The following is a 24,832-nucleotide window of genomic DNA, read 5'->3' as shown; positions in this document are numbered from 1 at the left end:
TCTAGGCAACCATACGAGTGAGATGTGGAGATGTACATGGCACTAGGCGACCATATGAGTGAGATGTGGAGATGTACATGGCACTAGGTGACCATATGAGTGAGATGTGGAGATGTACATGGCACTAGGCGACCATATGAGTGAGATGTGGAGATGTACATGGCACTAGGCGACCATATGAGTGAGATGTGGAGATGTACATGGCACTAGGTGACCATATGAGTGAGATTTGGAGATGTATATGGATCTAGGCAACCATATGAGTGAGATGTGGAGATGTACATGGCACTAGGCGACCATATGAGTGAGATGTGGAGATGTACATGGCACTAGGTGACCATATGAGTGAGATGTGGAGATGTACATGGCACTAGGCGACCATATGAGTGAGATGTGGAGATGTACATGGCACTAGGCGACCATATGAGTGAGATGTGGAGATGTACATGGCACTAGGTGACCATATGAGTGAGATTTGGAGATGTATATGGATCTAGGCAACCATATGAGTGAGATGTGGAGATCTACATGGATCTAGGCGACCATATGAGTGAGATGTGGAGATGTACATGGCACTAGGTGACCATATGAGTGAGATGTGGAGATGTACATGGCACTAGGCGACCATATGAGTGAGATGTGGAGATGTACATGGCACTAGGCGACCATATGAGTGAGATGTGGAGATGTACATGGCACTAGGTGACCATATGAGTGAGATTTGGAGATGTATATGGATCTAGGCAACCATATGAGTGAGATGTGGAGATGTACATGGCACTAGGCGACCATATGAGTGAGATGTGGAGATGTACATGGCACTAGGTGACCATATGAGTGAGATGTGGAGATGTACATGGCACTAGGCAACCGAATGAGTGGCTAACAATATACATGTACATGTATCTGTATTTTCTGTCTATGATGAATTTCAGTCTGAAGGCCGTGGGCACATGTGCGATAGAAAGAAGTAATCATACTATGGTGACTTTAGCTCCTTGTGATTTTCTGCTACTGTGCTGACTCCAGCAATGAGAGACGTAATTGTCATCTTAAGGCAATCCCCAGCTTTATATCAGCATGGATTATCATCCCAGAGGATTTACACGTACATGTACCTGTACCACACTTGGCTTCTATATAGTGCATCCTGCTGGAGCAACATAGGTATTTTTAGACTTCAGCTTTTCTGGGGGTTTTTTTTGCTTTTTTTTGTTTTGTTTTTTTTTGTTTTTTTTTTAATTTTTTTTTTACAGTTCCAGTCTGTGAAATTGCAAAAGTAAATCACAATGAATTTGAATGACAGCTAAATACATGACCTGGCTGTAACATGTGTGGCCACTAGTTCATGAAACGCCATAAATGGAATCTGATACTTCATCTCCAGATAGGACAGGTTGTAGCAGTGTGAAATATCATAGTAATTGCAGTGATTTGCAAGAGAAAAAGTCATGTCGAAAAACCTTTTATAGGGAAGATATGCTTTAAGTGGACATATATGCAAAATGCTTTATTTCAAGTCTATTCAGCAGAGTTGCGGTGTTGTATTAAAGGCAAGCCAGAGATTCCAACCTTTCCTTTTTATAAGGCAAGGCGTATAAACACATATATGCGCAATCTCAGTGCTGATTTGATGCAATGGAGCTGCGCTGAAGACAGAGTGACTTGTATTACAGCAGTTTTCTGTTCACAACATAGAGTATTTTATGCATTTATCGCTTGCAACACAACATCTAGATCATTGACTTTGGCATATCATTCAATCATGTGAGGCGAAATTTTGCAAGCTATGGGATAGACTCGTGTTCACAAGTCAGTCCCATCATTTTGAATTCATGATTTCACATTACAAGGACTATATCCCCTAACTTTATATTTTATCTCGCTCATGAATTACATTCCGGAGGTGGTAGATCCAGGGTTAATTCTGAGTCGAGTCGTACCTAAGACCTTAAAAGAGGAAGTTGTGACTTTCTGGCTTGGCATTCAGCATGGAGGGGATAGTGCAACGAGTGGTTGACCCATATCAGTATAATGGGTTGGGCAGGATGGCTTACTTGGCTTCTGTAAGGCGTCTCGGTGAAGCATCACTAGATAAAAGAGCGAGGGAAATCCTTCCTGCAACAAGGAGGGACATTACATGCACTCTAAGGACTCCTGCGTCATCATATGACTGAAAAATTGTTAAGTACGAGGTTAAACCCCAAGCACTCACTCACTCACTCACTCACTCATGAATTACCTGCATTAGTTATCCAGTAATATATGATGCAAATGGAAAAACACACAGAGATGGGAATCTTTAGCTTATGCATGGGCACTCTATTTGTCTTCATTTTGTCTACCATTTTGTAACTGAGAATGCCTCTTCTGCTTTGCTCATAGATTTCTGCCCATATGTCAGATTGGTCTGTTAAGTTTACTGTGGGCACCTTTGGTTTTTCTTGCAAAACAAACGTCACCATCTTTATTATCCGTTCTATTGTGACATTGTCTAAGAAAGACATCAACAGATTGTATAACTGTAATTTTGGAAAGTCCATAAGATGAGGTGTTATCATTAATCCATTTTTTATTTTTATTTTGCCGAATAGTAATGTTACCTGTTCTCACAGCTGAAAAGTGCACAGGATTTGTACCTGTATGTAAACCTGCATGTACCTACATGTACTTCACTGTAGAAAGTGAAATGTGCAGATGAAGAAACACTATCACAACTTTCATGGCAGAATTCTGACTTGAGGCCACCAATAGTTTGTAGAGCACAACCCCAGGTTGTTGTGGTAGTGTACAAATGTGGGCCAATTAAGGAAATCACTCCTACAAGCAGTTGTATTGAGAAATGTCAATTAGTAGAGAGCCTCAAAGCCCATACTGGAACTGTTTGATTGTCTGTGTCAGGATCTAATATCCATGTGACAGATAACTACAAATTAGTGCAGAAGATCTGGAAAATTGAATTATCAGAGCGTACTAAGAATTGTTTGTGGCCGCTCGTGTTGGCCCACTCTGGTCGTTGATTAGGTTCATTGTGGTTGTGATCAAAGGTGTTATGAGGGCATCCAGGCAGATTCTCATGTTACCCCATGTCTAGTATCAAACGTTGTAAACATATTAATGTGAAAGCTGCTAATGCAGAGCAATGTCTACTTATTTCTCAATAGATATTAAGAAAAATTGCCTTTATTTTAAATAAGATGAAAGCAAAGAAATTGTCTCAGATCATTCATGACAGGGGAGCATATGATTTCCAATCATACATGTATATTCTGTTTTTTTGATGCATTTTTTTTGAATCTTTTTTTGGTTTTCTCTTCCTCAATGTCAAAAAAAATGTTTAAAATAAACAACAGTATACTAGTATGTGCAATCTAATGAATTGATCTTTCTGGTAACAACATGTTTTATTTCTTGTTTTTATTTTTTTGTTTTTTTTGGATGGGATTGCTGTGGAAGAGAGATATATTGTACATTTGAAATGTATTTTTTACTTCTGGCACTAAAATGTCATTTTGAGATCTTTATGTGCCTCTGAAAGCCAATGTCTTTTTACAAAACAGTCTTGAGATGAAATACAGTATACAGCATGATGTCAGATGTAGAGATGGCCTGAGATTCACCGCATCATTTCCCAGCTACAATACTTGTATGTGTGCATGCATGTAAAATATATATCCAGATCAAACTCACTTGTGTGGCATCTCTTGGAACTTGGTCCGTTAAGAGCAATTGGAAGGCTTCTAATCCAGTCGTTCCCTGGGGTTGTTTTAAGCAGAAGAGAGTAGTATCAGTTTCCAAATTTGCGTACGATGCTCCTTGTAACCTACATGTACAGGCATGCAGGAAGGTTATGGGCATCTTTGTACAAATCAAAGGCTAAGCTCTGATTTCACTGCCAGTGCCTCAGTGTTGCAGTGTTCTCATCATTGAGGTTCAGACTGTGTCAGATGGCATGATGCATGCACAGTTTTGTACAAATCAGAGGCTAAGCTCTGATTTCACTGCCAGTGCCTCAGTGTTGCAGTGTTCTCATCATTGAGGTTCAGACTGTGTCAGATGGCATGATGCATGCACAGTTTTGTACAAATCAGAGGCTAAGCTCTGATTTCACTGCCAGTGCCTCAGTGTTGCAGTGTTCTCATCATTGAGGTTCAGACTGTGTCAGATGGCATGATGCATGCACAGTTTTGTACAAATCAGAGGCTAAGCTCTGATTTCACTGCCAATGCCTCAGTGTTACAGTGTTCTCATTAATGTACATGTAATCATGATGGTCATTTTGACAAACAATACAGTGTATGTGCCTATAAACCATAAGTCTAGATAAGTAATGAGTTTATTTGTCACCTAGACTCTGTATTTGCCATGTATTTATTTTCATTACCATTTACATGAGCTTACAAATGTATACTGTACACTACTATTGGTACAGTTTTTAGTGAAAAATTAAGTCACAAGGCTGGGGTCACTCAGTAAATGTCTGCTTCCTTAAATAATGGCATGTGTGTATCTATTGTCAGTCGTCCATTTAATACACTCAACATAACCGAAATCCCTGGTAACAGTGGCTCATTTTCTCTGTATCTTATCTATCAATGTACAGAAGTTGTACTCTAATGGAAATGGGACATCAAAATATGGTTAACTCGTATGTTATAATAATTGAGTGTCATTATGGTTTGCAGTTGCAATTGTGATCACTTGGTTGTTTGCATTTGCTTGAAAACTGCTTCATTTATTTGGAACCAAAAGTGGTCTAGGTTAATTTTCAATACTAGAAATGCTAGAACATGTAGTTTCAAATAACACTGCATAATACTGATATATGTATATCATGACAGTGTACCACTTCTGGTACATTTCATAGATGGACATTTTGGTATTTTATCAATAATATATATATAATATTTACTTGTAGTTGTTTTCTGTCAGGCTCTACACTTGGCTGCCATGTTTTAGTGTTTCCTACGATATCCCATGTGGACTGAGAAAGCAGTGTACCATAATATCTGACAGGAAGGAGTCTTGTATTTCATAGTCGGTTGTTTACGGACTGCTAGGGCGTTCGCAGTCCCTGCATGACCCCTCAAGGGATGATACTGGGTGAAGCAAATTCCATATTTCCATTAATAGCAATTGTTCCATAATGGAGTGTCTGTGCTGCTGCCGTGACGGCTCTGTAGGAAGGCTGGACGGGTTCACTGCACAGCACAAATCTGTATCCGCTGGGTAAATTTCCTCTCGGTTAACATTATGTGTTATTTTAACTGAATATTGGTATGGAATGTCTCGTTGTGTAAACTCAGATTAAAATTGGAAATAAAACTTCACCATTTGTTTACCCAAAGATCATCTGGTCTGTAAAGCTTCTGTACCCAAGGATCACTTGCATATACATTAATAATCTGTATAGGGCATCTGAATCTAAGGATTGCCTGGCCTGTAATGTGTCTGTATCTGAGGATGACATGGTCTGTAGGGTGTCTGTATCTGAGGATGACATGGTCTGTAGGGTGTCTGTATCTAAGGATGGTCTGGTTTGTAGGATGTGTGTATCCAAGGGTGACGTGGTTGGTAAATGTCTGTATCCAAGGATGGTCAGGTCTTTAGGATGTCTGTATCCAAGGATGACCGAGTCTGTAAAATGCCTGAGTCCAAGGATGGTCTGGTCTGTGTCTGTACTCAAGGATCACCAAGATGTACATTTAGCCTGTAAATGTGCCTTTGTGTCACCTAATCAGTACGGTGTCTGTATCCAAGGATGACTTAACACATGTACATATATTCATTGGAAGGTGTTACATGTTTCACCTGGTCTGTAATGTGTCTGTATCTGAAGATGACCTGGTCTGTATTCAAAGACGATCTGGTCTGTAGAGTGTCTGTATCAAAGGATGACTTAACACATTAGGGGGTGTTATATATCATTAGGGGGTGTTACATGTTTTACCTGTATGTAGACTATCTAAAGATGACTTCTATAGATGAAGTCTGTATAGGGTTTCCATATATCAGTCTTCATCTAGAGATCACGTGATCAATAGGATACTACATGCAGAATTTCAGTTTTAGGTGTAAAAACTGGTGGTATGAAAACCAGTGTGGGTGTTTTTGATGTTCATGTATATGAAGAACTTGACTTGTTGAGGCTCATAAAACTCCAAGTTGGCAGACATGGGATCAAATGCCGGTCAGGTCATACCAAAGACCTTCAAAATGGTACTTGTTACTGCCTCGCTTGGCACTCAGCACAGAAAGGTTGGAGTAAGGAAATAGGACTGGTTGGCCTGGTATCTGTATAATGTGACTGGGTGGGAGTGTCAGATCTGGTGTCTTCAGCATGATACTTCAGTGGCGGCAGCACTTTGGTGGCATGGACTTGTCCTGCCACAAAAAGAAACGGTATATGTACATGTACACACACACGTACTGACTCCTCATATGACTGAAAAATTGTTAAGTACAATGTAAAACCCCAAGCATACGTACATACATACATACAAACGTAAAAAAACATTATTGGAGATTATTGGGGTATTTACACATGCTTTGTCTTGATTTAGCAGTAAGTCTGCCCACATTGACAGCTCAATATTGGCTAGGGGCGCACTGCTTTTGGCTATGTTATTCCCCGCTGTGAGGTCACGGCAAAGTGAGCTGTGTTGTTGCTTGCCCCATGTTTACGCAGTGCTGTGTTAGATAAGGTCTTCCACAGCCAACTCATTTTGGGCGTTGAATATTTAACGTGTTCATGTGTTTATTCAGAATGAGGCTCTAAATTAGTTCGGTGTTCATACATGTGACTCCAGAGCTAAGTATATGGGATGTTGTGAAATTTAAGGTGAGGTATCAAATAGCTCAGTGGGGTAGTGCCATCAGATACTGTCTGCACATAAATTTGAAACTAATTAATTATGATACCTGGACTGTATTTATTAAAGTTGGATAAGGAAGAAACTGTAATCAAATGTCATATGCCAGGTGATTGAATCTTTGGTGAAAAATGGAGAAGCCATCTTCAGCCTTCACTATTGTCCTGAAAATAGTAGAAAAATATTTTCTTAATACACTGAAATTTCATTTATGTTCATGCATAAACAGTTAAAGCATGGAAAATATGTGTAGAGTACTACATGTACTGACTGGTACATCAGTGAAATAAATAAATAGCATTGCGTTTGCACTATGTACATCGACTTTATTTCACCTAAAGTTTGGTGTTAAAAACTGCACTTCCAAAAGCACGCACAGGCCTTAAAATAACACTTTTGTTGCTGACACTTAATTTTTTTCCTGATGAGAAATTTAGCAAATTTCACAACATAATTCATAAATGGCAGTATATTAAAGGTGACTGAATCAGAAAATCAAGAAAATGTGTCACTTGAAGTAATATTAAATGTTTATCTGAAATACCGTAGTTCTATTTACCATTGTTGTTATCCCATGGAGCTCTGAATGTAGAAATACAACACATAATTAACATGTGCTGTTCTCATACCCTATACTGTACATGTCATTACTGACACTACAGTTTAAAGAATCAGTCAAGAGAAACTGAGCTATTCCGGTGATACAAGGGTAAGTAACATATGAACGCGTTTTGTCCATATACACTGTTCACATTATTAGTGTCATTTACTGTCCAAGATTCAGTCAAGTGAAACTCTTTGAGTGCCTGCCATCAATAAAATGTTTTTGAAATAAAGGAAATGCAGATTTACAGAAACCAGTAAATTTGCGCATGGCAAACGTAAGGCTGTGCATGTACATGTATGTTAAATGAAAAACGCTTTTAAATTACTTGTAAAAAGTTGATTTTGAAGAAGTAGATGTGTAAATGTACATGTTGGTATCTGGTATGTCCATGTTCTTGGCAAAATGGACCAGAGTCCAATATGAGCTGTATTGTCAATAGAGAAATGCAAATTTTCATCATGCTTTACAAGTCAATGGGTTCCTTCACGTAGCTTATATATTCCTGAAACTTGAATTTCTACATATATGGTGTATATAATGAATGGACAATTGGGGTTGAACAAGGGCTGTATTTCACCCATAGTGTGGCTATATACAGCTGTATGTACATTTTGTAACCCTGTGTCATGATTATGGTGTCTAAATCAGCAATGCATTGTGGGATTTGAAGCATTGTTGCAGGCATACTGGTAGTGAAAATGACAAATGACAGTCAATTAACTTGGGTTTATATGGTCTTGTAATTGGCATGCAAATGCTTGTCAGTTAATCATCCTGTATCCTGCCCCATAGTGCCCTTGTCATTGAATCATCCTGTATCCTGCCCCATATAGTGCCCTTGTCAGTGAATCATCCTGTATTCTGCCCCATAGTGCCCTTGTCATTGAATCATCCTGTATCCTGCCCCATATAGTGCCCTTGTCAGTGAATCATCCTGTATCCTGCCCTGTAGTGCCCTTGTCAGTGAATCATCCTGTATCCGGCCCCATAGTGCCCTTGTCATTGAATTATCCTGTATCCTGCCCCATATAGTGCCCTTGTCAGTGAATCATCCTGTATCCTGCCCCATAGTGCCCTTGTCATTGAATCATCCTGTATCCTGCTCCATATAGTGCCCTTGTCAGTGAGTCATCCTGTATCCTGCCCGTAGTGCCCTTGTCAGTGAATCATCCTGTATCCTGCCCCTTAGTGCCCTTGTCAGTGAATACTCCTGTATCCTGCCCCATAGTGCCCTTGTCAGTGAATCATCCTGTATCCAGCCCCTTAGTGACCTTGTCAGTGAATCATCCTGTATCCTGCCCCATAGTGCCCTTGTCAGTGAATCGCCCTGTATCCTGCCCCGTAGTGCCCTACATGTATGAACAGTAGTAGAAGACACGTTGTTCATTTGAAACTTTTGGCACAGACTTTTGGCAAAAATTCTCCAAGGAAGCAAATATTGGAAAGGTTTATTATTATTATTATTATTGTTATTATTATCAGTAATCTGCACTTCCAACCAGGCAATAACCACTTGAAGAAACTGAAAAAAACCTATTGGTCTTCAACAGACCCTGATGGATGGATATAGGCCTAATCACGTGTACATGTATTTGGTTTGACCCCACATTACTTCCCATTCATGCAATCCTATACATATAGCCCACTGTGGTAATGTCATCAATTCTGTTTCACATCAGTTCATTGCATTAATTATCATCATATTTAATGATGTGTTTTATCAATTTAGTTTTTGGATTAGCATGCCTAATTACATGCCTAACAGACAAGTTACATGTCTGTATACATGGAGGTAAAAGCTACACTGTACATACACATTAACTGGAAGCCCTGATCAGCTGAGTCCTGGGTGATATCAGAAGACCACAGGCCACTGAAAATAAGGTCATAAGCTCAGATCCGTATCTCATTGTTTTCCATACTACTCTTTGTCAGTAGGTTTTGCCGTTTTCTCCGCCTAATATTACGTTTTAAGATTATTTTGTTTACATGTCTTTTTGCGCTATTGTAAGAGCGGTATCAAACAGCGGTATCATGTTATTGCTGTAATTTGATTACAGAGCAACGTGGGTTTCCCATATTTGGACAGGTTCAGGGATATGCTTCAATAAATGCAGAATGATTTTTCATGCAATTTATACTGGTTTTTTTGTCTCTTCCAGTAGTTCACCACCAGCAATTTGTTTGGCAATAAAGAAAAGTGTTCGGATAACTGCCTATAACAACCTATAATTCAGCCTCAACCATGTCATGTAAATTTACATGTGTGCTGTTGGGCAGCTGTGCGCACGCCTACATATATATCACGATTCCCAACTTAGAAAGAATCGATCAACAGTCTTTGAGCGGCTGTAGGATATCATAAAAGTCTGGGGGTAGAGACAGTGGGAAATTACAGTTGTGCTTAAGAAGGGGGAACCATTTTGTCATATCCGACTGGAGCACAGCCCCAGTAATGGCTGCCTCATTGATTTGATATGGGGAGGTTTTGTGGAAGCTGTGGCACGGGCGAGCAGAGCCAGCTGTTACAGGAGGAAGTGGCCCTGTGCTAAACCCTCCTCACTCATACATTAACAGCTGCAGCCGAGGCCGGAGGTGTAGCGCTCGCCTTAATTTGTTACAAGGCGGCATGATGCATCTGAGCTTTAAGGTGAGCTGTAACAATACACGTTGTGAGCTGTGGTGTTAGCAATTGATCACCCCTGTAGAGCATCTGACCATCATCACCTATTCTAGTGGTACGGCAACAGGTCATTATTGATTGTTGTGGAAGTTAAAGTATTCTCTGGGAATACGCAGAATTCTGTACATGTATTTGTATTTCACTCTCCGTGCATTTGTGGCAGATTGGCGGTGACCTCATATGTGTTTATGACATGCTTTAGACAGGAGACTACAGTTTAGGTGTATCCTGGCTTCCTGATGACAATATCCACAGTTCTGTCGAACACCTGTGTCAGTCCATGATCACATAGACATACATGTGCATGTATAAACTGATCACTGTTGAAATGTCTGATGAACACTTATTGCACCATTGTATATGCATATGTACTGACTGATTAGATCTCATCGAACATAAATTAATGATTTACCTATTTACAGGTACCAGATTTTTCTGACGCTTCATGCTGTCATGATCAAGTAATGTGAGACAGAGAGACCTGTAAAAATGAGGCAATGTATATGTAAACCAATGCTATTAGTCCAGATCAGATAAACATATCTTTTTTAATGCAGAGATTTGAGTTTGAGGTGAGCACTACCTGCACATGTGCATGTACCTTACAGTTGTGCTCAGGCAGTGACATTTGATATGGCACTTAACTCATTGTTTGTCATATTGTTCTCTGTAGTTCAAAAATATCTCATCTAAATAACTGCAGTTATGTGAAGATAACAAAATTCATATGCTAAAAACATATAGCATATGACTTAAAAGCTAAGTGTTACTGTTCTAAAAGGTCCTAAAACCATGTACTACTCTTCAGAAAAGTTCTGCGCTACAGAAAGGTCCAAAAGTCACGTGCTACTGTTCAGATAGGTCCAAAAATAGCATGCTACTGTTCAGAAAGGGCTAAAAGCCATTTACTACTGTTCAGAAAGGGCTAAAAGCCATTTACTACTGTTCAGAAAGGTCTAAAAGTCATGTGCTACTGTTCAGAAAGGTCCAAAGTCACGTGCTACTGTTCAGAAAGGTCCAAAAATAGCATGCTACTGTTCAGAAAGGGCTAAAAGCCATTTACTACTGTTCAGAAAGGTCTAAAAGCCATTTACTACTGTTCAGAAAGGTCTAAAAGTCATGTGCTACTGTTCAGAAAGGTCTAAAAGTCATGTGCTACTGTTCAGAAAGGTCTAAAAGCCATGTGCTACTGTTCAGAAAGGGCTAAAAGCCATGTGCTACTCTTCAGAAGTTTTTCAGGATCTGTCTGCAGACTACATGTACATGGACAGTACTGTACGTGTTGTGTGACTGTGAGGATGAGTATTAATACACAGATTTGGCATTAGTTAATTCAGTTTTTCTCTCAGTGTTGATTTCTTGAAAATCTTTGTCTTTTCGTTGGCTAGAATAAATCTAATGAAGGGAAGCCAAGGGAAGGGAAGCTGAGAATTGGCCACCCACCCACAGGGCTGTACTGTAACTTGGCTTCTTGTGTTAAATTCTTGAAACCATTTCAGATGAAAATGATTAATTATGTCTTCCCCCATCTTACTTTGGAGAGACAGACATATGGTGTTGGTACTGTTCAACTTCTCTTGATTTTTCAAAAATTTTGAGCAGATTTTAATCAAATCTGATTTGAAGCTTTCTTATGAAAAACTTGAAAATTTGGAGACTTGATTATCTGTCTGATTGCCTATTTAGACAAGTTTAGCCATTCTGATTGGCTACTGATAGTAAGTTATTGCCTGGAAAACATGTACTTGACTGAAATAAATCTAATTTGCTTTCAAACATTTTGTATGAAGACCTTTAATAATAACTGATTATATTTTGGTGGTAATTCTTATTGTGTACTTATTGTTTGCAACATATGTTCTGGACTGATTTATTGAATTTAATCAGTTTGGTTTCTTGCTTTCTTTTGAGGATTCGGTTTTGGCATCCATGTCTATTTGTCCAGGGCTGTGAGAACCCCCTATAGCTACCAATGACAGGAATATTCTCCACAAGTCAGTCATTGGTGATTTGAATTTTGGAGTCAAAACTCCCTGCCTAGAGCTACATATGTGTAAAAAATGGTCATCAACATAGTATTGACTGTCGTTATTTTTTCAACATCAAACTTGTTTTAAAAAATGCTCAAAAGCGTTTATGGAAGTATGCCACAAAACACAGTTAATTTATCAATCCAAACTAATTGTTACACTGTTATAGAATTATGTGGGGCTGGATAGGTATGATTTAATTATACAAATATTTCTATGCTGTCAGAGACAAATTGAAGATTGTGGTGTTATCTGTTGAAGAAAATGTCTGAATTACATATACATGTACAGACTACATGTATATCATTAAATATCATCATCAACTTGTACATTCATGTAGTTTGAACTTTTAAATTTGGCCAACTGAACTGTTATAACTTGCAGTATTTCATTTGTGTTCATACATGTAGCTCTACAGTGATGTCTTCGCTGTTCTGAACCAAAGCACTCTGTTTGATCACGAGGGCTAGGGAGGTGAAAAGCAAATCCAACCCAGTTGAGATAGTCATTGGAGAAGATTTTAGCATAAAAAAATTAAAAATACAGCCATTAGGTGAGAAATTCTTTCTGGAAGCGTAATCAGAAGGTGTCTAGCCATCAAATATGATAGTTTCAGTGGCCTGTGATACTTCAAACTTTAGGAATTGGCAAAAATCAGCGTTTCACCATTTACATGTACTGTGGCTCCATGTTATTTACCACCTAGTACTCCCTGCCAGGGACTGTGTTCTCAAAACTATGAATAGGCGTGTATTTATAACACAGTTTCACACAAAGGAATGTATTGTAACATGTACATAACACGAACATGTATGTTCAGGTATAAGAAGGGTTTAAGCAGTATTGATTATAAGCCTCTAAACCTGACTTGCTTCATATCAAAGGTGACATGTAGCCTGAAAGTACACGCACATGACATAAAACTCCATTGAAATCAGTAAATAAATGTAGATTAGAAAGATTAAGATTCTTTGCAATACTGAAACCAGTGAAAACATAAGTATATTTAGGTTGGGAATTTGGTGAAGGTAACAGTGAAAGGGCAGACAGTGATTGCTTCCTGGAGATACAAGTGGGTTGAGAAGAAACGTGGGCAGTAGTGATTATTTATTAATGGTACATACACCTCCAGGTGATTTGTTCTTCATTTATACGACTCTCAGTTACGTGTACATGTATGCAATGCACTGTATGATAAACAAGCAGACAGGACACCGTGATGTGAGGAAAAAACTTTCACTGTACGCCCTCCTTTTAGTCATGTTCATGTAGCATTAATTTAGCACTGATTGTCTGCCATAAAATTTTGACAGCCTTCCCCCCCACCCACCACAAAGGTCACAAGATATTACTCTTGGTGTTGAAAGTTACAGTAGGTTATCATTGTACATGTGTCTTTCAAATAAACCTCAGAACCGTTGAAGGTCAGTAGAACCCCTCAGCTTCAAGCATAAATGAGTAACAGTCATGGGTAACTTTTAGTTCAAATACAATAAAATGAATTAAATGTAATTCTTAATTGTTTCATTATTGCAAGGATGCTTAATTCAGTACATTGGTGTTAAAATGTCTGTATGGACTAGAATCTGCAAGGATTATTTTATTTTAAATAATTTAAATTTGTCTTATACAACATGAATGTGATCAGTTATTGTCTTTCAACTGTCACGTTTTATTCGCCATCTTTTCCTACTTGACGCAAAGCACCTCCGAGACCAGAGAGCACATTACCTTACATGCATACATACAATACACGTTAACAATCTCGTCTCTTCAGAAGAAAAAGAAAAGTGAGAAACAAAGCAGAAAGATGGTTTGAAGACATTATCAGAACACTGAACATACACGATTATAAGTCTCAGTTTTCCAAGACACAGATAGACAGAATTGATTGAGAGCTACAACGACCAAGATTAACATTTAAGATTCTTTGGGACACTTAGTTTCATGCTTGTGGGGATTTATTAGTGATGGCACATAAGAGCACCTACCTGGAATTGATAGCTGAGACGACTATGCCTACGGACAGACAAATTATTTTGTGCCCAGCAGTAGTATATTAAAACCAGGAAGGGAAGTACAGAGGTGTTCAAGGTAAGCTTATGGAACAAGACGTTAGTATGCGTAATGACGGCCCTACAGGGCTAACACGAAATACACGATAACATGTCAGCCTTATTGTAAGATGGTTGTCAGCTCAGAGATGTGTTAGATAATGCACATGTACATGTAAATGTTTGTTATCTAGATGCCATTGTGACAGCCCGATTTTCCTACAGTGCAGGGTACATGTACATATATGGGTGGCACAAATGGTTGTATAAAACTGGATTTAATACTCAAAGGATTGTCAGCTGGATCATTAAGATCCACTAAGATCAGCTATCTTGTATATACAGTGAGGTTGTAAACTGTGTTACATGAAATGGTTTTCAGCTAAATGAGTGTGTGTCAGTGGTCAGGGAATTGGACTGTTATGTTATAGGCCATCATTAGGCTTGCCTAATGATTTTGAGCTGGAATTGCTTTTCAGCTTTGGTGTATACACGTGTAGTTATAGGATGATTGGCTGAAATGCATTTGATTGTCATACATGTGTACTTGCATGTACAGGTGTGTACACTTTTTAACCAACTCTGCAACCGATTTTTTTGAAAGACTCAGATAAAACAATTGAGTAGAGAAATAATTTGCACAGTTTGTGAGGTTTGCATCTTAAGTGACACAAAAACATGTTTTGGCATAATTTGTATAATGATGGTATGCATGAATTTCAATTAAAAGGTGTTTTAGAGATTGGAAAGATTAACGATTTATAGTAGACTGCATATACATGTTCAGGCTAGTGACTTGAACTAGTGATTTCTGGAAATGTTTTCTGCATGGTTAATTGGCTTTTGAATGTTTTGAAAATCACATATTTCATTTGCAGCATCTTTTTAAGCTTTGAGGTAGGTAAATTTCATTTGAGCCCATTTAATTTGCAGGCATGCACTTGAACACGTGTGTGTGTTCCGGCTGTGAATTACATGTCCAAAGTGACAGAAATAGTGATCTTGTTTGTTCTCTTGGAATTATGATTTTCAGGCTTTGATGTCAGCTAATTTCCAGCAGCCTATATATTATATAAGATGATATAGACAGATGTAGTTGTCCTCATGCTTTATTATGATTATGCTATAATTGTAAAGATGTACGTACACTGTGTTGAGCTGTTGTGACTGTATCGCGTGTGAACGCTTCAGAAATGATCACCAAAACGCCCAAGTGATAGTTTCAAACTAATAGAGACAAGAAATACCAGCACCATCGGGGCCGTATTGATTTCCACTTAACAGTCGTCATGACGACGGGCGGATAGTCATGGCTGGAGATCAAGAACAGCAGTTCATTCATGGAAAAACCTATGTGGCACCATTTTCGCTTTTGTTAGCATTGCATTTTGCAGTAGCTAAATGCAGATGAAATATTCTGATCACCTTTACGATGTTGCGAAAAGCAAGTTTGTATCAGTGTCCATCATCTAGCAGTATAAAATCCGCTGGTGTTCTTAATACCATTGACCCAGTAACAGGAGATATAACTTGGAGATAATGTGTGAAAGGCTTTAGCAGCCTGAAGTGGTTACCGTAAATACTCCAAGTACTTCATGCAGCCCTCAACCGAGTGAACTAATGATGGCCTTTGCCCAGAAGTCTGATTATAGCCGTTGACCAAATAGATTGCAGGTTCCAATCTGTGTGCACATGTAGTTTAAGTAGGTTCACCAGTGGTTTAAGTCTGGAGGTCTGTCATGTACCTGTACCAAGATACTGTGGTCAGGTACGCTACCTGGACTTGGCATGGATTCCTTCATCCATGAAATAAGAACTTAAATACTTTCAAATGTACATGTAAGTGAAATGTTCTACATGACGGTGTATGCATGTAATTACTACCCAGTCATGCAGTTAAGCTACAAGTACATGACAGTGTAAGCATGTAATTGCTACCCAGTCATGCAGTTAAGCTACAGGTACATGACAGTGTATGCATGTAATTGCTACCCAGTCATGCAGTTAAGCTACAGGTACATGACAGTGTAAGCATGTAATTGCTACCCAATCAAGCAAGTAAACTACATGTAATACAGGTAAATAGTATTTGGGGGCCTGCGGGACCAAGGTTGTTAACACGCCAGCGCAGCACAATGACCCAAGAGCCTCTCGCCAATGTGGTCACTGAGTTCAAGTCCAGCTCATGCTGGCTTCCTCTCCAGCTGTACGTGGGAAGGCCTACAGCAACCTGCGTGTGGTTGTGGATTTCCTCTGGGCTCTGGCCGTAGATAAGTGAAATACTTATCTAGTGTGGCATAAAACACCAAATAAATGAATACAGGGTAGTATTCATTCTACTTGTCTGACTAAACGCACAAGTGTAGCCATGTGGTAAATTTTTTTTCCACTTCAACCCATGATTTTAACAGTATAATTTCTTAGTTTGATCTCATTGTACCTCAGTTCCGGTAACCCCCTTGTTTTGACTACTTTACATTGCTTTGGCCATGTTAACTGGAGAAGGAAAATGTAAGTAATTACTATTCAAGTTAATCGGGTTTATGCCAAGGGAGTTTTTGTGTTTTTTTCTGTCCATTGCTGACCACAAGAGTTATATATTGGTCTTTTGCACATACACATCCTCTTTTACCATACAACCTGTTCACAATTTTCTTACTCATTATTAGAGCATTAATCAATTTCCACGTTTACATACAAGCCTGTTTATGACATCACCTCACTCCGATCTCATTACCAGGCAGCTTGTCGGGATTGATTTTCTTCAATATTTAATAGATACCTCTGTGATGGCAACATGCTATGCTGTATGTCTCGTAAATAAATTATAGCTATTTGGAAGGGTACATAGTACTGCCACACTCGCCCACGGTGATCTGGGCAATATCCTCGTTACTCCACCCATTGTGTAAGTTGTCCAAGAAGACCCATTTAAATAATTGATTGTTAGATCTCACTGTATCTGTGATTGGTCGGATTTCAATCCGGTGAGTTTATAGCATCTCAGACATCAGATTAACACACCCATACAGTCTTGCATGAATGTACATGTACTATGAACTCTGGCTGGAAGGTTGTCTTCTGTATGACTGTTTGTCTAGCTAACTGCACATACCGGGGTTTGATATGAAGCTTTTTAATGAAGAATTGTTAACCATTTCAATCTCATTTCAGGTGGCATAAATGTCTATGATTACACATGATTTTTTTTTCTAAAGATTTGAAGCTTATATGGTCAGGTCCATATCAATTGTATAATTGCCTTTTGTCCGGCATTCCGCAGTCATACTTTTATGTACACTTTGGCCCGTACGATCTGTGACGAAGGCTGTCATTTGTAAAAACAAGTATAACACACGCAGTGTACATACATATGTGTTCATTATTTTCTTTTGATGATTTAAATGTACAGGTTGACATTTGCAGTTAAGTGCACTTGTACTTGTGTAATCTGCGTGTAACCTGGTAGACCATCATAAAATGACACCAACACCTCTGTCACTTTTCTGAGTCCTAAAGGTGTGAAATCCATGTGTTTATGTTGTAGACATCGAACAACACCAGCAGGTGAAGTATCTAGTCCTGCAGCCGTGTCCACAGTTCTGGTGCTACAGCCCAGCACAGAATAAAGGGGAGGTGCGATTCTCACTGTAGTGTGGCCAGGATTGACAGCCTGGGTCAGAGCTGACATGATGCATGGATACTAATGATGGACCGGGACTAACGAACCTTTAAAAGGTTAATGACGGACATGGACCGCTGGGTGTGCCCGAATGACCGGCAGCTTGCCCTCAGGGCCAAGTAAGTCCTGCAGTTAGTCTAATTGTCCCTGTGCCTCAGGAACATGGTTAATACACATATATACATAAGTATGTAAATGTCATTAGATCTACATGTAAATGTATCTCTGTCAGTGCGTGTACTCTTCCTTTAATAGCCCACCTAACAATTCAAATGTTTCATTGTAAATGGTAATGGTATTCATTTTCAATGATATAAATTCTCACATATAATACATGTCACTGTATTTTCAAATACATATACATCATCGGATTTGCAGGATATCCTATCATAGGATAGTCATTTTCATTTAATTTAATACGTTTAATAATTTTAGGTTTTCATTTTTTGCCTGTAATCTTGTAATTTTTGATTTCTGATTTTTCGGCCTGTATGCGGTTTCAACACAACAAAATTTTCACATACATTATTGAGTTTTCAGATTATTCTCTTTTGTTGGTAATCTTGTAATGTCTGTAATTGATTTGTGATATTTCTGTCCTTATGCAGCTGTTTTCAACATTACAATATTAAATTTCTAGAAGATTTTAACAATTTGACACTGTTAATAGTACACCGTTAGGAAGAGCCCAGAGGTGTTGGTGTGATTCATGGCTTTAGTGCAGCTGTTCGTGAATGTTTCCAGGCTGGGTGCGGGCTGGTCAGTTCACACAAACAAGCTACAGACGTTTCACAAGAATGACCAGATGAGCCTGGAGGAACAGGAGCAGATCATGAATGTGATTCTGAAGGCAGAATACCTGGAACAGGTGGAGCAGGAACGTATCGGGTAACTAGATCAATTTCTACGAAGGAAAACAGTACCATGGATTATTTTCTTTTGATGATTTAAATGTACGTGTAGATATACATGTATATGTATATATACAGATCGGTTAGCCATGTTCCCAGCTTAGCTTCCACATTAACTGTTCTGAATCGTTACATTCACTAACTTGGAACTTGGTTCTGTCACCTGTGCTGTCCTTGAGAGGCGTCCCGTATCCCATAATTCTGAATTCATATCACTTCGTTATGTGGGAATAATATAGACCATACCATCACCAATAACACAGATGTAACTGACAGCATCTTTGCCAACTGTCATTTTCGAATCACGTGACAAAGTTGTTATGGTGTACTTGGCTGCACCTCTCAAAGTTAAGATCATCTCCTTTTTTCACAACAGTTGATATGGAAGTATAAAGATCTGTATTTGTGAAAGCTAAACTGGGAAGAATGAAACAGATCTCAAATCTACACGGTGTGGTAATTGATAGGAATGGAATCCAGATTGGTTATGTTTGCTTTTGATTGTCTTTAGCCTGCCATTTTTTTGGCTTATGTGTACAGAGTACAGAAATAGTTTACATATATGTCATACCCCAGGAATGGGCAGTGTCAGAATTCATTAAAACATGGAAATTAATGTTAAACAAAATGTCAGGGCTGTCAAAATCTCAAAAAGTACAGCATGTATTGAGCTGAAGTATTATATACATATAACACACAATGACACGACAGGGAGGTTCCATCACCAATGCTCTGTGTGCTTATTAACATCAGTTTTATGCATTTATTTTATTGACTTCAATTTCAGTAGTCCTAGAGAGAATGTAGTAAATAAATAAGTTAACACAGTATTAAAGCTGAATAGAATGTAGAAGACTATATGTAAAGATTTGCACTGACTTTTAAATGTATTTAGTGGTGTAAAAATATTGATCCCACCATCTTGTACACTGTTAAAAAATGCACTGTCACAAATACTGTTGCAGGAATATTATATATAATAATAATAATTATTATTATTATTATATATATATATATATATATATATATATATATATATATATATATATACATACACACACACATCTGAATGGAGGATAAAACAGTTCAGAATGACCTGATTATCTGATGTGAATATGATAAAAACATTGTATAAGACAAAAATGATCATAATATAAATTCACAATTTTTTTTGAAAAGATCAGATCAAAATAATTTCTCTTGTCGGATATATATAGCGGATATATTTAAATCTATACAAATTGACCTGTACTGCAATTACCAAATTCATGACTTCAGTGCTTTATTCACTGAGCTGAAGTGTTGCATTTGCATGTCTCATACAGGCAAACTCTTTGGTCGCCTTGCTACCAAATATTGAGTGGTGGTTAAAGGTTGTTCACTTTTGGAGCATTTCATACAATAGGCTTTAATGGTGCCTCCTGGAAGGTATCAAAATACAGTCAATCATACATGTATTTAAAATGGTACAAAAACTGAAGCAAAGAAAGAAAGGATTACACATGTGTTAATTTGAACAACAGGTATAAATCTTATGATGTTTATAATTGAAACAGCTTACTGTTGCTAAGTGGAAATGGTTTAGGTGGTTGTCTGTTAGTCGCAGGACATACCAGATACAGGTTCAAACCCAGCTATGGACAGAGACTTTGTTGATTCCTTTTCTCTTAGTTTCTTGTGGGAACTTGGTGACAATAATTGGTTGAGGACGCTCGTGTGGACATTTGTGCAGTCTAACGTTAGTTGATGACCATCAATATACATGATCTGCTTATCTGTATCTCACATGTGGTAAAGCTCATGTTTGGCCAAAACACAATGGTTTACCCCAATAGCCCTGGTTTCATTAGAAAACGCCTCAGAAAAGTATATGCCGTTTAACAACAATCAAATAAATAAATATTTGCTGCATTAGACCTGTTAAGGAAGTGGTATAAACTGTACAGTTTGTTTCAAACCCCTTTCTGTTGGTTAGCCGGCTTGTGGACAAACTGGACAACATGAAGAAGAATGCCATGGGGGATGGGGCCTCTCAGTGTATTTTGTGTGGCGATGAATTTGGCTTGTTGGGGGCATCGCCTACATACTGTGATGACTGCAGGAAGGTGAGACATGGAAACAGGGAAAAGCCAATGGTCTGTGCACTGGGTCGAGGGAGAGGGGAGGTGTAGTAGCATTGAAAGATTGGAAAATCTGGAATTTTTGCAGTTGGGCCTGTAAACGTTTGAAATTGAGACTACAGAACCAACCAAGCTGTAAATTAGGTCATTTTACACTGCTTTAAAGGTATACAAGTGTAAAATTTTTATTTCAACTAGCCTGGAAAATGTGAATTGTGAACCTGAGAAAGCATTGAAAAAAGCTGGATTTTGAAATCTGTGAAATGTATTCTCTGGGCCGCCGTTGTATAACTTTAAACTTGAACCAATTTGCTGTCTTCTGTTTTACTTTAGTGGGCCGTAATTGTACAGTTGTAAACTTGAACCAATTTGCTGTCTTCTGTTTTACTTTAGTGAGCCGTCATTGTGTAATTGTTAACTTGAACCAATTTGCTGTCTTCTGTTTTACTTCAGGGGGCCGTCACTGTATAATTGTAAACTTGAACCTGTTTGCTGTCTTCTGTTTTACTTTATTTATTATTTTCAACAGAATACACAAATATAAAGTTACTATCATGTCTGTGCATGTGACCGTTTCAGGCGGTGTGTACTAAGTGCGGTGTGGACACCTATAATGTGAGTCGTCAGCCTCTCTGGCTGTGTAAGATCTGCAGTGAGTCCAGGGAGGTAAGCTCACTTTGCTCACAATATAGCCTTGATCAAACACACCATCATTGCATTAAACTCCACAGTACTGAAAAATTATCAGCTCGGAAATATATCTATTTCTGGTTAAGGATTGAAGTTACCCTGTACAAGAAGATCTTGGCTAGAAAGTTATATTTAGGATAAAATGAATATATGTACAAGTGTAAACTGTAGAGAAAGAATACATGGTAGAAAGCAAAATGTATGCGTCATAGTGTAGAGTATGCAAGATGTAGTGAAATGGGCGACAAGTTATGAAATAGATGTGGAGGGTTCAGTAAGTTGGCATCACTGAAATTTTTCGAATAGCTTTTCTTACGAGTGTAATATTTCATCAAGTTATTTATTGTTTTTTTTTAGGCCAGTTACATCATATTAATTCTCTTGTCTCCTCTGTATTAGGTTTGGAAGAGATCAGGGGCCTGGTTTTTCAAGGGCATACCTAAGTACACGATCCCAGAGAAAAAGGTAGAGGCTGGAGGCCTAAAGTACCACGGTAGTCTGAACAGAGGTCGTCATGAAGGTCGTTCCCAACGGGCCAATCGGCCAGGCTCTGTCAGGACTTACAACACCTGGAGCAGAGGTAGAGGTGGTGGCGGAGGAGGTGGTGGGGGTGGGGGTGAGGATCAATATCCATTCTTAATGATGCCATTTTTAGTTCATTTTTGCCGGTCTTTCTGTTTGTGACAGCAGGGGAATTGTTATTGTCATGTTGTAAGGTTCTTTGTATTTATGCCCTGAGACTGTCTGTTCATAACCTGTGAATGACCTGAACTTTTGTACATGACTAAGTCACTCAGTTTTTCAGATTCTGATTGTTCTGTTATCTTAAAAATGAGTTTTTGGGGTTTGTTTGGAGGGTGGTATGATTTATATTACTGGACAACTTTGGACTTTCAGCTCCAAAAGTAATATTTTAGGACATTCATTTACCTCTAAATAAGCACATTTTGGGGTGAAATTCAAGGTCATTTATAGTATGCGCAGAGTTGACGTGTGTGAATTTCTGACATGGGTGTTAGACATTTGTCATATAAATTTTGTTACATCTGTTGACTACTGAAATAATGTCCCTGTTTTGTTTTACTGTGTTAGGTAAGAAGTTTTTGCTGTAAGATTATAGAAGTTCAAGTGATTTTAGGTGAAGCTCCAGTTTGTCATTCATCCAATGGCTGTGTTGATTGTGGCAGGTGGCGCTGGTAGCTATGGTGACAGCTCAGAACAGGAGAGTTCCAGCAGCTCTGAAGATGAAGTCAGCATTGGGCGACGGAAGAATAAAGGTGGAATTGAATCTGGTAAGTCCACTAAACTTTCCTTCTTCGCCATTTGATCACGTTTCTCTTATTATGATTGCGTGTGATATCAGCAGTGCAAGCTCACTGTATTTGTAGATAGGAGAAATTACTTCTAAATTATGTAACGGTGAAGGTTATTAGACATCAAGGTTAGAAAATAAAATTGAAAATTATAAGATGGGTCTACTGGGAAAATAGTATAGCTTTACCACTGACATTGTGGTGATGACCTATTACCTCCAACAGAGTAAACGTTTCACCCAGGGAATAAGCTATGTATTCACCTGGACCTACTTTATTGGTTCCTTTCTTTGTAAGTTTTCATGGATACACTAAAATTCATAATAACTTGTTAAATTCATGTCCACAGCAAGTAAAAATTCTCTGTTTTGTTCAAAACCTGAGTTGACGTTCTGAATTTAGCCTGTAAATTTACATATTTCTAACAATGTTGGTTTAAGTAGATTGGCAAAGAAGATTGTTTTTAATTGGTAATCATTCTAGTAAAATTTGAATTTCAACCATAATCCTATTTTAAAAAACTTATCTGTTTCAGAGAGTGATAACATAAGCATAGGCAGTAACCATCTTTACGGGTCCCAGGGTATGGCAGATAGCAAAACCAGCATCACCAGTGGGATACTCTATGGGGGTCAGCTGAGTGCCACCGAAAGCAGCAGAGGGGATGACCTCCACGATGAGACGGACAGCGAAAAATCAAGTATGGGAGGTCAGTTGTCTGTCTATGTTAGCCCTTCAAACCCTGGTGCTGGCTCACTTACATGTATCTTCCTTAAGTTGGCTTCCTTTTCATATCTTTTGTCTTTAAAAATGTTCATGTCCACACATTGGAAGGCTGCAGGGCTCCTTGATTTAAAGCTATGTCACATTTTGTCTAAAACCTAAATCATGCGACATCCCTTCAGGATACATCTGCTTATTAAAAGACTGAAATGTGAGTTGTAAATTATTTTCAGCTTTGGTTCTCAAAAGCAGTAGTTGCGAGCTTGCTAATCCTTCAAGTTGCACATAAAACATGTTTTGTAGACAATTAGTTTCCTGCTTATTTTAGTGCAGTTAGCTGAAATTTTGATGATCTTAAAATTCTAAGGTTAACTTGTTAATGGCAAACTGAACTTTCGCCTTTGAAGTTTAATAGCTTAGATCACAGATCAGTATCTTTTACTTAGAAATCACTGTAATGTGCATGTTTGTATAAAAAAAAATTCCTTTTATGATGTTAAAACTGTTAAAAGCTTTATTGTCATTTGCCCGATCAACAGGTATGTGTAGAAACACATCTATTAATCTAAAGCAGTTATAAAGTAGACAGGTTAATGATAGAGATCAACCAAGTGTGATGTAGATTACAACAGCTGACCTTAGATTTACCTAAGTTTTAATGAAATGTTAAGATGTCAAAGGAAACTGTGTAGATAGCATTAGCTAGATTTGCTCGTTGGGTTATTGTTAAGCTGTCTCTATTGTAAACTAATATGGTAACTTCCATTTCACAATAAAAACACACCAGTATGCTTGTCTTCATTCACTTCAGTCCTGTTTCTTATAATGTACCAAGCAGCCCACAGCATCGTGCGACATATAAATGATTGTTGAAGGGTTAACTGCCTGCTTGCTTCACTAACGCCAGCTGTTCATTTATGCTTTGAAAAAAAGAAAATGCTTCATACGGGCAATAATATTTTGTTCAGTTTTAGCCATTTATTGAAATTCTGCCCCATCAGAGATTCCTCTTTACATGGCTTTCTTGAAAAAGGAGTATCAAGAACATCACTTTTGTCACAAGTTCCCAGTGTGTGAAGCAAGCAAACCACTGTTTTGTGATTATATGTGTGTCTCTCTTTAGTACTTATATTTTTTGACGCTATAA

At 38.3% G+C, this 24,832-nt stretch overlaps 1 protein-coding gene across 3 annotated transcripts in view; it reads left to right on the top strand.

The window, feature by feature from the left end:
• LOC135476191 (rabphilin-3A-like) overlaps nucleotides 1–24,832 on the top strand; it is a 43,254-nt gene that overhangs the window by 4,700 nt on the left and 13,722 nt on the right. For 2 of the 3 annotated variants that reach the window (XM_064756129.1, XM_064756126.1), the window contains exons 2-8: nucleotides 17,794–18,047; nucleotides 18,673–18,816; nucleotides 20,815–20,944; nucleotides 21,539–21,625; nucleotides 22,049–22,229; nucleotides 22,837–22,941; nucleotides 23,498–23,671. In XM_064756129.1, the coding sequence (XP_064612199.1) occupies nucleotides 17,989–18,047; nucleotides 18,673–18,816; nucleotides 20,815–20,944; nucleotides 21,539–21,625; nucleotides 22,049–22,229; nucleotides 22,837–22,941; nucleotides 23,498–23,671 (880 nt within the window). In that variant the 5' untranslated portion in view covers nucleotides 17,794–17,988. The remainder of the gene's footprint in view (nucleotides 1–17,793; nucleotides 18,048–18,672; nucleotides 18,817–20,814; nucleotides 20,945–21,538; nucleotides 21,626–22,048; nucleotides 22,230–22,836; nucleotides 22,942–23,497; nucleotides 23,672–24,832) is intronic. The other variant, XM_064756127.1, reaches the window with a different exon arrangement.

Source organism: Liolophura sinensis, chromosome 10, assembly GCF_032854445.1.
Source record: "Liolophura sinensis isolate JHLJ2023 chromosome 10, CUHK_Ljap_v2, whole genome shotgun sequence".
Lineage (NCBI taxonomy): Eukaryota > Metazoa > Mollusca > Polyplacophora > Chitonida > Chitonidae > Liolophura > Liolophura sinensis.
Note: the sequence above shows the minus strand (reverse complement) of the source record. Positions and strands in the feature narration are given on the sequence as shown.